The 15,102-nt window shown below is 38.2% G+C and overlaps 2 protein-coding genes and 1 long non-coding RNA gene across 4 annotated transcripts; 1 reads left to right on the forward strand and 2 right to left on the reverse strand.

Annotated features, from left to right (window-relative positions):
- Positions 1-218: 218 nt before the first annotated feature.
- Positions 219-4,653, reverse strand: LOC133734895 (uncharacterized). Of its 2 annotated transcripts, XR_009858641.1 has the most exons (7): positions 4,520-4,653; positions 4,181-4,407; positions 2,170-3,845; positions 2,016-2,076; positions 1,565-1,639; positions 987-1,134; positions 219-491 (listed from the first exon to the last, which is right to left on the reverse strand). It is a non-coding gene; the product is annotated as an uncharacterized LOC133734895 (long non-coding RNA). The 2 variants fall into 2 exon arrangements; XR_009858640.1 differs by lacking the exon at positions 2,016-2,076.
- Positions 4,654-7,615: 2,962 nt separating this feature from the next.
- On the forward strand, positions 7,616-8,633 carry LOC133734604 (protein NDR1-like). Its single transcript, XM_062162222.1, has one exon. The coding sequence runs from the start codon at positions 7,806-7,808 to the stop codon at positions 8,448-8,450; it is 645 nt and encodes a 214-aa protein (XP_062018206.1). The 5' UTR covers positions 7,616-7,805; the 3' UTR covers positions 8,451-8,633.
- A 1,055-nt stretch (positions 8,634-9,688) lies between these two features.
- LOC133734603 (putative multidrug resistance protein) lies at positions 9,689-15,068 on the reverse strand. The gene is made up of 7 exons (XM_062162221.1): positions 14,692-15,068; positions 14,528-14,582; positions 14,232-14,419; positions 13,158-13,615; positions 12,530-13,070; positions 10,433-12,429; positions 9,689-10,327 (listed from the first exon to the last, which is right to left on the reverse strand). Exons 1-7 carry the CDS (start codon positions 14,872-14,874, stop codon positions 9,952-9,954), a joined length of 3,798 nt encoding a protein of 1,265 aa, XP_062018205.1. The 5' UTR covers positions 14,875-15,068; the 3' UTR covers positions 9,689-9,951.
- Positions 15,069-15,102: the final 34 nt, after the last annotated feature.

The following is a 15,102-nucleotide window of genomic DNA, read 5'->3' on the forward strand; positions in this document are numbered from 1 at the left end:
TGACTATAAAGATGGTGTTATAAACATGATGAATGTGTTAGGTTCGTAAAGAAGTCATGTTTACACAAATCAATACAATTAGTCATCGTTTTCTCTAGAAAATAATCCCGCGCGATGCTGTGGGGCAGAAAGCTGTAGTGTGTTTTGCTCATTTTTTAATGATTTTGCAGTTGAGTGTGGTTTGGTTAACAAAATAACTAAGATGTACTTAAATGAAATGAAAGAATAATGAAGTCAAGTGGAATATATTGTTTCGGAGTTGGATTACATTGTATCCACTTAGTTCTAGGAGCTGCATTTTGTATGAAGTATATATACAAACCATTATCACATCAAAAAATAGTTGATGTGATTTCAATACAAAGGATTGCCATGTAAGGAGCAAAAAAATATTTTCATGGCTTCATTTCAACACTGTTCAAATGTGCACAAACCATTATCTCATGTTGCAGCTCACTTGCTCAAATAAGCTCTTTATTGCTTGAATGGCCCTAAAAGCATAAAGCTTGTATCAGAATTCAAAAATCATAATCGAATTGAAATTTCACAGAGAAAAAAAGAATGCCCTACCCAAATCCAGCATACAAAAAAAATGAAAAATAGCTAAACAATCTTCCAACTGTTTATGCAGTTTGTGATGCCCTATCAATTAGTTTATTCAAGTATAAGAACCTTCATTTGAGAGCCCCTATTGTCTACAATTGTTCCCAATATTGGAAGTTGGGTCTAAAACATGTTATTCAACATACATCTTGAACAAACCTTTTGTATAAATTGATATGATTTGAATACTTGACATATGTTTATAGTCCCTTAAAAAATCTAATATGTAATTATTTGCAGGTTCTTAATCATATTGTCATTCATATTATCCAATTAAACTCTTAGATTGACAAGTCATGATTATACTAAACTTAGCATACAACAACAGTGGTATAAATCCAGCCAACCAACTATTCCTAAAAAAGATCTAGAACAATACTTACACGTGCTGCAATATAGTGTGGTATAACATGCTTCCAATTGCAAGTATCAATATTAGATATGCCTTTCCAAACCACTGCCTTAGAGCATTTATAAGACCAATGAGTGCCTAGATAATGTTAGGAATGTTCAACATGCTGCTGTAAAACTCTGCAATATAAGAAAAGTAGGCATTGTTATTCTCAACACTCGATTATGGATGTTACAGGACCCCAGAAGCTCAATATTCCATAAGTCATTCCTCTTTCTATGGTCTAAAAGTACTCAACCAATTCCATTTTCTACTTAGAAAGTTGAAGAGTTCGCAAAACCTGCAAATCATTTACCTGCAGAAAACCACTGTTCAGATGGAGGCTTACATTTGAATTACACACATTCAAATAAAGCAGATCATCATCTCTACCCTAACCCTAAAAACATCGATGATTCAACCAATGTGATCATGCATTAACCATACAAAGAAACATGCTATGAAGAAATGAAATAAGGGTACTGAAGCAAGCCACCACTTCCAGTAGATAAGAAATGAAATCAGGGCAGATATTTTACATATAGATAGACAAATATGACTAAAGAATACCTTGTTCCTGCGCTTGAAATCAAGAAACTCAAACACAACCGTTGCTTTCTCTACATCAGTGGCTTGCTCCATGACCTAACAATTGAATCAGCAAAATAAAAATTGAGACAAAAAGATTATAGGGAATAGTTATAGACACCAGTTCAACAAAATTGCAACAAATTGTTACCTGCATGTAAAGTAGATATTTTCTAATTACTACAACAGGAACTACATATTTAGAATGAACAATCTCTCTATTTACAATTTCTTAAAGGAATCAATTAAAAAAAACATAAAGAGATTACAATTAACTTCATAGAGGGTTTTGCAATTTCGGTGCTTCAAACATGAGCTTTAATCAACAAATTTGATTCTTGAATATTTAAGTCTTTGAGACTTTACTTATCGTGTTTCAAATAGCTACAATACGCTATTCATGTTTTCCAAAGATAACCAAACAGGAACTCACCTTATTAGAATACATGATCAGTCCTGCTTAAACATATAAACTCTCATGGGGTAATAATGGCCTGTCAATTATTGAAGAATATGAAAACGATGCATGCATAACCATGTGAACCACACCTTAAATTCAAGACTATTTGGGAGGGAAAACACTTCACCTTTTCAATCAAAACTTCATTAGCATGTGCTCCATAAACATCAGATGTATCGAAGAACGTTACTCCTCTGTCATATGCACACTTGATCATTCATATGTCAAAATTTTCAGGCATCGGCACATTATAGTCCCATACTCCCATACACTGATGTGCTCATATTTTCCTATATTTCTATGCCTCTTAATCTTGGTATTTATATTTAGTTCTCTTTATTTATGATTCATTTATGTTATTTAAGTATTTTTATAGGTTTGTTCCATAGAAAGAAGAAAAGAAGCTAAAATGAGCTAACGAGGATTGAAAGGCAATATTGTGCAATCCCAAGTCTCAGAATCTGGCTGTGCAAAGCACCCAATTTCGCCGAATTACTGGGAAATTACCACATTAAATCAGACAATGATCCTTATATCATTGGAAAACTACAGATGTCTATTTTCTTTATAATTTTACGGGTCTTGATTTTGATACTTCTAGACTAAGTTATGATTGTTTGAGTAAAAATAGGTCAAAACAGAAAATCTGCTTGGGATTTTACAAACATTTGTGGAGAACTCAAGTTCCGCGGCACAAGATCGTCAATCCTAATGTTTTGAGGAAGTTAATTCAGATGAAGATTCAATGATGAACTTATTCCTACTTTTACTGGAGATATTTCAAGCTTTTCCCAATCCAAATGAAGAAAGAAATATAACCCAAGTCTTACAAGGAAACTTAAAGCCAAAGATGAGTATGAATCTTCCCTATATAAGGGAGCACGAATTTCACATGAGAGGACGTTTCGGGAGCACATTGAAGATGTTTAAGGAGCAGAGATGACTCATCCATGTTCCCCTTATTTTTCTTTTTCATTCTTTTTATGTTTTTCTTATGTTTTATTTAGTTATATGTTGCTAAACCTTTTTCTAGAGTTAGGATGATGCCCTAGCATGATTGTTTATGTAACTTGATGTTATATTGATGGATTTATAGTTTCTTTATGATGAATTCTTAGTCACTATTTGAATTGATGCTTTATGTTTAAGTTCTTTGATTGATCACCTTAGGGCTTTGCATCTAGTAATTAGAAGGTGAATTTGAGGCGTACCTGCAATATAATTCAAATTAGCTTTTTGTGTGAATTACATTATTGTCGTACCTGAAGTAATGGTTTGCATGATTCCCTTGTTTTTTAGAACGTAATGAGTCTTGTGTGTTAAATTTATGCCGTACCTAGATAGACTGCATGCTAGGATATACGACTTTTGCCATACCTGGAGAGAATCATACACTTAAGGAAAACTATGGTCTAAATGTCGTACCTGGACTTAGATACGGGAATTGTCATAAGAAGAAATAAAAGAATTTGTTAATTACATCAAAACATAAATAGGATTGTTAGTAGTTGATTCTAATACCCTATGTCCATCAAATTTGCTTTTGCAATTTATAAATTTTGCTGTTTGTTTCTTTCTTTAATATTCACATTATTTGTTTATTCAAAAATCTAAAAACCATATATTTTTTTGATTAATTGTTTCTGTGATTTTGTGTTTGGATTAATTGAGATAGGATTTAAATTGATTATCAATCCTCAGTTGGAACAACGTCGTACTTACACAGTATACTAATGACGATTTGTGCGCTTGCGAGTTTTAATTAAAATTTCACAACATACACCCAAATCCCTACTTGGAAACCTGCATAGACAAATGGAAAAACAACTTACTGCAATTCAACTGAGAAACATAACCATCCTTTAATTCTAAGTCATCCGGACTAAGCCTAATCACTTTGGTGCAATTTGTGTGTCTTTGAACTCTGGAAGCTACAAAGTATAAAAACCAAGGGAGCTAGGTGTACTTAAAATTAAGTAAGAACATAATTTTAAACTATCTATCCAACTAAAGCTATTTCCTCTCCATTTCAATTTTCTACCACCTAAAGTTGCATGCACCGAAATTCAAAACCCAATCAATCGCACCCAAAATTCAAAACCAAAATGTCAAACCATTCAACCAAATAAGAAGCTTACCTGAAGCTTAATCTCTCACATATCTCCGATTGCTCAATCGGATCCTCCGATTTGATCAAATGGGTGGCAGCTCAATCGAATATTCCGATTTGATCAAATGAGCTCAATTTCACTAAATCGAAAGTTTGAAAACTTCCCAAAATGAATACTAAAGAAGGCTTTCGAACGATATTTGAAACCGGTCCAATCGATCATCGAGGTCTTATACTCCAGCACAGACAAAACCCCTAAAAGATGAAAACTCATATCGGTTCAAAACTAACAAAAATAAAAAACCTAATAAAAACCAAAGCACACCTCTAAAATTAATAAAACAATAGCAGAAGGAGATTTCCAAACCTCTGATATTTACTCGCCCCCACACCCAACTCAGACCAATCCTTCTTTTTCTTATTTCTATTCCAGCACTGTGGCGTCTTCTATTGCCTAAACACACAGATGCCAAGCATCGACCTTCTCATTCATACACCAACGACGACCTGAAATTGTGGAAAAAAGAAAGGGCAAAATTGTATTTTCTTCTCTTATAAACAAGTGTGAATAATTAACCGGGCTTTAGTATATGTTCATTTCCTCGAAATATAGAAAACTATCACATATAAGTGATGAATAGTTTTGAGGGTTTCACATTACAAAAGAAGCTTATTTGTGAATTTATAGTTTATACATCTTAGATTTCCATTTTGCAAAAGGAAACTTTACTTTTCTGCTGTATTAATATCACTGAGTTTAGTCTTTAAGAGCATATTTAGCAGACTCTCTATTTTTGCTCCTTATCTATTATAGAGAGCATGTTTATTTTTTTTATCTATTTTAGCAGCTGCACCAGACTCCTAAGTGAGAGCATCTCCAACAGTAGAAATTGTTTTTTAGTTAAATTTAGCTAAAGTTATGAAATTTAGCTATTGATTTAGCAATGTTGCTCCAGCAATAGTAGCTATTTGTAAATAATAACTATATTTTACCAAATCGTAAACTGACATGTGGACAAAAGAAGAGAGAGAAATATAACTTTTGCTTTAGCTATGTAAGATACTCTAGCTAAATATAGCTAACCATTTTAGCTATAGTTTTTTTTTTGATAAAAGGATAGCTTCATTAACTAAAGGCCAGAAGGCACATACATCAGATGCTGTCTCATACCTAAAATCTAGATGGCACAAGCCGCCAAGCAAAAGACAAGTACCTTCACTGTTAACACATATGCTCACTTGTGGAGCCTAGAATACAGAAAATCCAATTCTCACTACTAACCCCCTTTGAAAAGAAAACCTAGTCGTCTAGAGACCTCAATTGGTGTACAACTAAGTAGACTGAGAAGAAAGTAATGATGAACCCAATTTCCAGTAGTAGGCAAAGGAACCAGGAAAGCCTAAAGCTTTCCTTTGCCCTTATCTTTAGGGCTAGAGCCTGAAGCACCGGCTGCAGGGTAGGTGAGTCTCAAAGGGGCTGCTCCGGCCTTCTTCCCAGAGCGTTGGCTCTTATTCCTGCTGCCCAGTGGCCTACCCATCTTCTTTTTGAGAGTGACAAGAGGAAAATCATGGTCGTCGCCAACCAGACCCAAAGCATCAGCCTGCAAAGTTGGAATTTTACCACCCATAATGGTCTTGAACTTCTTCGGAGAGGGATCACAACCTCCAATCCTATCCCTTTTCTTTGAAGCCACAACATCTTGTTGCATATCCTGCACCAAGGTTGCAGCTTCACTGGTACCAGAACTATTCGCCCCATTATGGGCCAAAAAAGAACTCAAGGGTTGCTCCAAAGCATGCTCCGTCCCCGAAGTGATATGCTCGCTATTACCATCAGCCGGATCCGAAACAGGAGACGATCCGGAAGGAGAAGTAGAGGGAGGGTTAGGGCGGTCAACACGACGAAAAGTTGGGTTCTTCTTTTTGGGGATAGATGAGGAAGCAGTGAAGAATTCACGCTTATTCTGAGCCGAAAAAGAAAAATACCCTCCTGAGACGGACGGCCCTGGAAAGTTCAAAACCCTAGATGACGGAAGTGGAGTATGCGGCTCCTCACATGCAATCCCAGCATGCGTGACCAGTCCACACTGTGAACATCTCCCTTTCAGATGTTCAAATTGAAATTGAAGCACCGGTTCGACGCCGACATCCAAAAAAATCTTCCGCTCAAGCAAGAATGGTTTAGAGATATCATGGGTGAAGAAGATCCGAATCCCACCCTTCTTGAATTCCTTCTTATCATAGTCTAAGAAACCACCCAAGAGATTACCGATAAGAGTAAAATTCTCAGGTTCTTCATACAAAGGAGGAATCCCCAAAACCCTAACCCAAACACGTAGATGCTTGAATTGGGCTTCATGCAGGGGCTTCACCCCATCATAAATTTCAAAACACACAGGAGCTCTATCAAAAGACCAAACTCCTCCCGGAGGATCTTGTTCCGATCACGAAGCGATTCAAAGGAGAACAAGAAGACATCGCCCGCCTTTTCCTGGACCCTAAAATCCTTATCCACCATCCAAGTACGGTGGAAGTGAGCCTTGAAAGCTTTGGGATCCACCGGCTTGCGGGTCAGAGGCTTGCCAAGTAGAAAAGACTGAGATGACTTGCGCACCGGACCACCACCAATCTTACCCAGATCTGGGGCGCTACCACCCGAAGCAAGAGCGAGAGAAGCAGCAAAACTTGCTGTGACAGCATCAATGGAGGCCATGAAGGGATGGAGAGGCAAGGAAGAGATAGCAAGGCTAGGGATGGAGGCTAGGGCGCCGTAGAGAGAAAAAACTAGGGTGAGAGGAAAACTCTCCTAGGGTTTAATTTTAATTCGGGTTGTTGTTTGTTTCTAGTTACCATTTTAGCTATAGTTAAATTTAACTTACCTATAGCTAGTCTGTTGGAGCTGACTTTTGCATTAAAAATAGTTATATATAGCTAAAAATTAAATTTAGTTACTCTGTTGGAGATGCCCTGACTCTCTATTATAAGTTTATAACTTTTAGCTATCTCGCTCCTAAATATAGAGTGTGAGATGAGACTCTCTATAATTTAAAACATTCCTTTTGAGGTACTTTATGTAGTTTATAAATACATTTAAATTATTTAATATTCCTTTAAAAAATAATATAAATTCAAAATTAGCTAAAATAGAGAGCACTGATACAGACATATTTCTAAAGTGGCTAGCCAAAATGACTTTTTAGCTACTTTAGCTAAAATTTGACTAAAAAATAACTAGCATTAGTAAAGATGCTCTTAGGTCATTTTCCCAGTAAAACTCACCCTCCTTCCACCAAGTTAAATTAGAGTTTCTACTTTCTACCATCAAGACTTGACGAATGCAGAGTCAAGTCAATACGCGCGAAACACCCACCAGCAACACGCCCCAAATAACATTTCCCCGTAACCAGTTAAAGCAAAAGCTTCACGCAAGAATACAAAAACCCGTACCAGAGAGTCAGGAGACTTTTCTTTATTAAAGCCAGCACCAGCTCACTCACCAATAATTATATTCATCTAATCACAATTTCCCGGCAATTCCCTGCTATATCCCTTTCACTCTCTCTAACCTACTCTTATCTTCCTCTTCCTCTTCCTCTTCTTCATGATCTTCTTCTTCTTCATTCTCTCTGAAACTCCATCGATCTAAACCAAACATGGGATCCAGCGGCGGCGGCTGCTGCCAGTGCTGCTTCAGCTTCATCTTCACCGTCGGCCTCACCGCGCTCTTCATGTGGCTCAGCCTACGCACCTCCAAACCCAGCTGCTCCATCCAGTACTTTTACCTCCCTGCCCTCAACAAAACCCTAAACGACACCGGAAACAAAACCCTCTACGTTTCCCTCTGGTTAATAAACGGCAACAAGGACAAGGGCATTTACTACGATAACGTCAACCTCACCTTCAGCCTCCCCAACACCCCCAACACCAGCAAGCAAGTAGTAGTAGGAAACGCAAACGTAACCAAGTTCTACCAGGGCCACAAGAAGAAGGCCCTCAAGAAGGTGGAGTTGGGGTCCGATAAGCTCAACTGGACGGCGGTTAATGGATCGGTTTATCCCAACGGGTCGACTCATTTACGGGTGGATTTGGAGACGAGGGTGAGGTTCAAGATCATATTTTGGAGGACCAAGAGGCATAGGTTGATGGTTGGGGCGGATGTGGAGGTCAACGCTTCGGGGACCAAAGTCAACAAGAAGGATGTTAAGCTTTCTGCCGCAGATCATCAGCTTGCTTCTTATTCTGGGCAGCTCTGGGTTTTGCTCAATTTCTTGGTCTTCATTTTGCTCAATCCTTGGTGATTTTTCTTTTTTGGTAATATTCGACTTGAATTTTTTTCCCAAGAAGTATCTCTCTGCTTTTAGTTTAGGAAGACACTGTTGCTAATTGCTTGTAGGCAGAAGATTTTCTAGGTAAAAATAGCAGATTCTTGAAATGCGATTTTCAATTTTTGGTGGCAAAGTATTTGGCTTATATTTTTTATATTTTATTTTTGTATTATTGCATCAGTTTTCCATGCTTTAAAGATTGATTGTATTGTAATTTGTAAATTAGAAAATCACACACATTTTGGGTAGCTGATCGTTTTGATGGTGTTTGGTTTAGAGCTTAATAGGTCACTGTAATGTTTGGTTTTAACCCTTAGCGAGCCCATGACCAAGAAAACTAGACTTAAACCAAACAAGCCCCACCGAATTGGATCTATATTATTTCAACTATTTTATACTGAAATGGATCAATATCACAAATAACTTTTAACTATGAACACAAATGAATTTATTAAAAATGAATGCGGATCACGGTATAGTATCTCAAAAAGTTTCTTAATTTATATTAATTATTTCTTTTCAAATCGCTAACTTTCTATGTAGTTCTTAAGTTTCAAATCATTAGTTTCTTTATGTAGTTCATAAATATTCTCAAATAAACGCAATTATAACAAAGTATTTTTTATTTATTTATAGAAAACATATATTATTTTTGTTCGATTAGCTTCAATTTGAGCTACTCGTGAATCCATCCAAAGCAATTCTAAATCGGTTTGATTCAGTATTAAATCAGATAAATTTTTAACATAAAAGCGTGCACCAAACCAAAACTTCCGGTTGAATTTTGGTTAGTTTGGTAGGTTTGAACCGGTTTCTGCACACCCTTTGCCAAAAGTCATATTCACATTATAACTCCAGAATATTCCTACCATTTTTCTGGATAATTGCCCAGAGGTATAGTGGATCCCACGTGAAACTGGCTAAACTTCATTTGGCTGTCAATTGACGATGTTCTGGGAATCACATATGCTGTAAAGGCTACTAGGGTGGAGCCACTCATTTGTGTTTTTTGGGTGAAGGGGAACTGGCCATTCATTGGATTCTTCTGATTTCCAGCCTAGCTAAAATAAAAATAGCCAGGAATAGAAGATTGTCCTCTCCCCAGGTTTAGGACCATGTTGTGCCTCCCTCTTAAATGCATTTCCTTTGTGTATGTATCTTTGTATTTTAGCCTAACTACCGAGAGTTAATGTATTGATAGATTAATGCAGTTAAGAGAAGCCCAAAGATGCACTATTATTAAGTTATTTTGGTGCAAGGCATGGTAGGAAAACTTTGTGACATACTAGCATGCTCACGCAAGGTGATTAGAATATTTGTGTATCATCAAACCTAAATGATTTCCACCTGCAATGAAAAATGCACCTAAATACAAATTCCTTTTCATATTGACAAAAATTCAGCTAACCAATTCAAAGACTACATGCAGTCCATATTTTATGCAACATTTCCTTAAAATATCTAGTCACCATTTCTACCTTGGAGGTGAGCTACCAGTTTGTAGCTTTATCTGTGAGTAGTATGCACCGTTGCGCCCTAATGAAATCAGTTCGTTATGTGAACCTTGTTCCGCAACCTTTCCATTCTTGATCACAGCAATGGAGTTGGCCTTCTGTATTGTGGATAGCCGGTGAGCAATGACTATACATGTTCTGTTAACCATCATCTTCTCTAGTGCTTCTTGAACTGCGTTTTCTGACACGCTGTCAAGTGCACTTGTGGCCTCATCCAGGAGGAGGATTGATGGATTCTTCAGAATTGCCCGAGCTAGTGCAATCCTTTGTTTCTGGCCTCCTGATAGCTGAACTCCTCTCTCTCCACAGTATGTGTTATAACCATCATTCATCCCACTGAAAATATAGGAACAGGAAAGTGAAACCAATTATTAGTATACTTGATATGAACTAACATAGCAGTGCTCTATATTATCATTTATGTAAGCTATAACGTCATACCTTATAAATTCATGAGCATTGGCCAGAACTGCAGCCCTCTTTATCTCAGAATCCTTCGAATTCTCTTTACCATAGGCGATATTTTCACGGATAGTTCCAGCAAACAAAGTAGGCTCCTGACTAACCAAGGCTACATGTGCCCTCAGCAGTCTCAAGTTGTAGTTCTTAATATCCTGCTCATCTATAAATACTGATCCCTTCATTGGATCATAAAACCTCTCAATCAGCCCAATAATGGTGGATTTGCCTGAACCACTCTGCCCAACTAGTGCCACAGTTTTGCCTGCATCAATTCTGAGGCTCAGTCCCTTAAGAATCATCTGCTCAGGTCTTGTTGGATATGCAAAGAAAACATTTTTGAGCTCGACACGCCCCTTCACCCTCCTCTTTATCTCCAGTCCCCATTTGTTGTCCGGATCAATCTCAGTTTTCCTATCTAAAATTGCAAAAACTGCTTGAATGGCACTGGCCCCTTTAGATATATCAGAAGTCATGCTTCCAGCTTCTGCAATAATATAAGCAGTGAACAGCAATATCAAGAAGGCCTGAAAAAGATGCTTTGGGGTTATCAACTCTAGCACCAGTAGCCTCCCACCATACCAGTAGGCTAAAGCTGTAGCCGCCGTGTTAAAGAATTGGGAGCTAAACAAGCCAGCACCAGAAACATAGGATTGCTTGATACTCTCCTTCTTAGGACCAGCCAAGGTTGCACCAAACAGCCCCAAAATCTTTTTCTGTGAAGAGAAGGCTGTTATAGTTCTGTGGTTAGTAACAGCTTCACTTGCCAATTGGCTTCCTTCTTTTTGAGCTTTTCTCGCCTTCTCACCCATACTCTTCATCAAGATACTCCTTGCATAAAAGCTCCCAATGACTAGTGGCTGCACTGCTATCATCACAAGGGATAGTCTCCATGTCAGCACAAGTCCTACTGTGTAAGCAAAGGTAGCCCCGAAAACTGCTTGGACCAGCAATGACATTCTGTCACCAACAAGAGATCGAACCATGTTTACTTCAGTGGCTAGCCTTGCACAGATAGCTGCACTTGTGTTCTCATCTTCATCAAACCACCCAATTTCGAACGTCATAAGCTTTTCAAGCAGTTGCTCTCTTACCCTCGTTGTCAACTTTTCTCCCATAATTGCAAAGTTATAGTGTTGGATGAGATTGGTGAAGAAGTTGAAAACGCCAATGCCTATGAAAACAAAGGTCAAGACTCTTGATTGGGACTTGATTTCTGATTTATCCTGGAGGAAGTAGACTGATATAAGTGAGCCTACACAGTAGGCATTAATAGGTTGTACTGCCCCAGAACCTATTGCACCCAAGCATCCAAGTAATGCTTGTCCCCACTCTGGTGCATTCATCTTCAGCAGGCGCCATTGAGAAGGAGGAGGATAAGTTGAGTTCTTTAAGTCTTCATCATAACTCCCATCATCAGGATCATATTGGACAGAGAACGAATAGGGTGTGCCCATAGTAGACCTGGGTGTCCCCATGGACAGGGGGGTACCCATAGAGATGGACATTCCAGTACCACTGAAGGAGTATATTGGAGTGTTGTGAGTACTTGATCGGGCACTAATGGGGCTTGGTGCAGCACTCCTCCTACGCCGAGGTTTATCATATACTTGACTATCTTCCGGAGCTTCATTTTGGGTTGCCATCTGCTGCAACCGGACCATCTTGCAGTATTCACCTCCCGTCTCCCCATTCTTTCTCATTAGCTCATTGTGTGAGCCTGATTCAATTACTTTCCCAGCTTGAAGAACCACAATCAAGTTTGCTGTTCGGATTGTTGACAGCCGATGGGCAATAATGATTGTTGTCCTCCCTTTTGATGCTTGATCAATTGCCTCCTGAACTACTCTTTCAGACTGTGCATCCAATGCACTAGTTGCTTCATCAAGAAGTAAGATTTTCGGATCCCTGAGCAGAGCTCTCGCTATGGCTATTCGCTGCTTTTGCCCACCAGACAGTTGGAATCCAAATTGACCAGCCTGCAGGGGAAAACCACAGAAGTCATATTAGGACTAAACATTACATAAACATATTTGAGTTGAAGAAAACCAAAATTTTAACACTGAAAGATAAACATACTTGAGTTTCATATCCATCAGGTAACTTGACAATGAAGTCATGTGCATTTGCAGCTTTAGCTGCATTTGTTATTTCATCCATTGAAGCTCCTTCCTTTCCAAAAAGTATGTTCTCTCTTATAGAAGTTGCAAACAGAACAGGTTCCTGATTAACTAAACCCATTTGGGATCTCAACCATTTCGGTTGAAGTCTTCTGATTGCATGTCCATCCAAGAGTATTTCTCCTTCAACCGGGTCATAAAATCTTTCGATCAATGAAATGATTGTCGACTTGCCAGAGCCACTTCCCCCAACTAGACCTACACTCTTACCAGCCGGAATCTTAAGATTCAAGCCTTGTAAGACTTGGCTGTCAGGTCTTGATGGGTAACTGAAGTATATGTCTTGGAACTCTATTTCTCCTCTCACATGTGACAAAGCCTTCCCCCTTCTGTCTTCAGTTTCAATACTAGGAACACGGTCAATCATTTCAAGAATTCGTGTTGTAGCAGCTAATGCCTCTGTGATGGCAGTTAAATTTGGAAGTGCACTTAAAATACTCCTGCAATTGCAAAGCTAAATTATGAGTCCAGTCTGAAGGCAAGTAAAGAAACAGTAAACAAGGATCAGTGTTTCGGAAGCAACTCACAGGCCTCCCATGAGGACATTGAAACCAGCTACGAAGACATGCCCTCCATCTTCTCCTTTTTGAGTAACCAAATAAGTCCCAACCCATGCCTGAAAACCCCAACCGACGTAAATGATTCCCATGCTTCCCATCAGGATTCCTTTCACAAGACCCACCTTGATTCCAATTTTCGTAACAGTCTGAAGTGCAATGCTGAACCTCTTTAGTGTTTGGTTCTCCCCAACATATGAATATACAGTTCTTACTGAAGAAATTGCTTGTTCAGCAATCCCTCCGGCAACTCCATAAGCCCCAATCCCCTTCATTACAAGGCCCATCAAGATACTTCCAAAGAAAAGCCCGGGAGCTATGAACGAGATTGAAAGTGGCATCGCAGCCAAGGCCAACCTCCATGAAAGTGTGAAGGCAAATATATGGCAGAAGAAGAAAGTTGACATGTATGCTATGCAGTCAGGTATCTACATCCAGGAAAAAAAAAATCTCATTTAGTCTAAAACTTAAATACATATAGATGAAAAACATGGCTAATAGACTCATATTTCGACTCATAATTATTTGATGCTAAAATTCTGTATGCTAAATTCAATGCTTGATTTAAGTGCAGGTGGCTGCATAAGTTACAGATCAGTTTGTCATTTTCCCACCGGATGGGCATGTATTTATTTCCTTTCAAATTAGAGTGCCTAATCCTCTTACAGACATATCTAATAAACATGCTAGGACTTTTATCCTATACAATCTTTGATCAAGTCCTGAGAACTAAACTCTGGCCTCTATATAAATGCCTTGCCAGATCCATGGTATGTTATGAATTTGTTATGGTGTAGAAGAAGAAAAAGAGAAAAGAAAAACATGGTATGATATTAATGTCAGACTAACAATCTAATCTGCATATTCAAATAAGAATATGCGATCAATTATTTACAGTTAGTCTGACAACATAACATGCAACATTGTTTGACAAGGGAACATTAATATTAATTTTTGTGATCATATCAGAACATCTTTGGACTTCTATCATGTTCATCTCATCAGCATGTTTTAATTTTACTTGTCCTGACTAAGAAATCTAACCTTCTCACATAAAGCAACTTGCACTGCATTGGCATCGGAGGAGATGATTGAAATAACTTGGAAGGTTGTTGAAGAACCAGCAGTTTGGGTGTCAAAGAAGGAAACTTCTTGTTTGAGAACAGAATTAAGATACTTCATTCTCATTCTCGAAGTCTGCCTCTCTGCGGTCCTTGTCCAACATAACCCTTCTGCAGAAGCAGTTGTCACAAAAAGAATATCAGTTCAAGTTCTAATCAATTCATCATTCATTCAGTTCCAAAATAAACAAGATAGATGATTGGATATCAGTTGTATACCAACAAATGCAGCAAGTCCAACTCCAATAGCAACATAGAATAGCCTGAGTGCAAACTGCAAAAATGAAAAGAAGAGTTGGCAAAATCTGTCACAGATTGCTATGGTACTAAAATGCTTTGTACTAAAGCAATGCTATGTTATCGATAGAGTTTGCAGTCCTTACCTTGTCTACATCAGCATTAGTCAAAGCGCCACTGGAACTTCCATATGAGTTGATCACCTCACTAAGAATGAACATCATGAGAGGGTTCTGCAACCCATCACCAATGCTGCCTAGAGTCCCAAAAAACATCAGCAACTTGTCTGTGCCGTCTGCATAGCGAAACATGCTATTTTTGAGCCCCATTTCTCCGAGGAGGACGGGTTGATTAACAACTTGGTTTCAGGGCTTTAAGTTTTATAAAAGTATGTACTTCATCACCTATTTAATAAGACAGAACTAAGATTGACATTGCATTATTTGATGTGTAGTTTACTATTTCTAGTTTGGAAGAATATCGGCAGCTTGTTATCTTATATTGTGTTTTATATTCATTCTGCTAATGCCATTGCCATTATCTTATAATGGATTATT

Source organism: Rosa rugosa, chromosome 2 (genome assembly GCF_958449725.1).
Source record: "Rosa rugosa chromosome 2, drRosRugo1.1, whole genome shotgun sequence".
In the NCBI taxonomy this organism is placed as follows: Eukaryota; Viridiplantae; Streptophyta; class Magnoliopsida; order Rosales; family Rosaceae; genus Rosa; species Rosa rugosa.

Excerpts from the sequence above, each read along its gene's own strand:
- LOC133734604 (XM_062162222.1), top strand. The coding sequence starts at position 7,806 with ATGGGATCCAGCGGCGGCGGCTGCTGCCAGTGCTGCTTCAGCTTCATC.
- LOC133734603 (XM_062162221.1), bottom strand. The coding sequence starts at position 14,874 with ATGGGGCTCAAAAATAGCATGTTTCGCTATGCAGACGGCACAGACAAG. Across the intron at positions 14,420-14,527 it reads TGGACTTGCTGCATTTGTTG|AAGGGTTATGTTGGACAAGG; the intron begins GTATACAACTGA and ends CTGCTTCTGCAG. Across the intron at positions 12,430-12,529 it reads CTGATGGATATGAAACTCAA|GCTGGTCAATTTGGATTCCA; the intron begins GTATGTTTATCT and ends TTTCCCCTGCAG.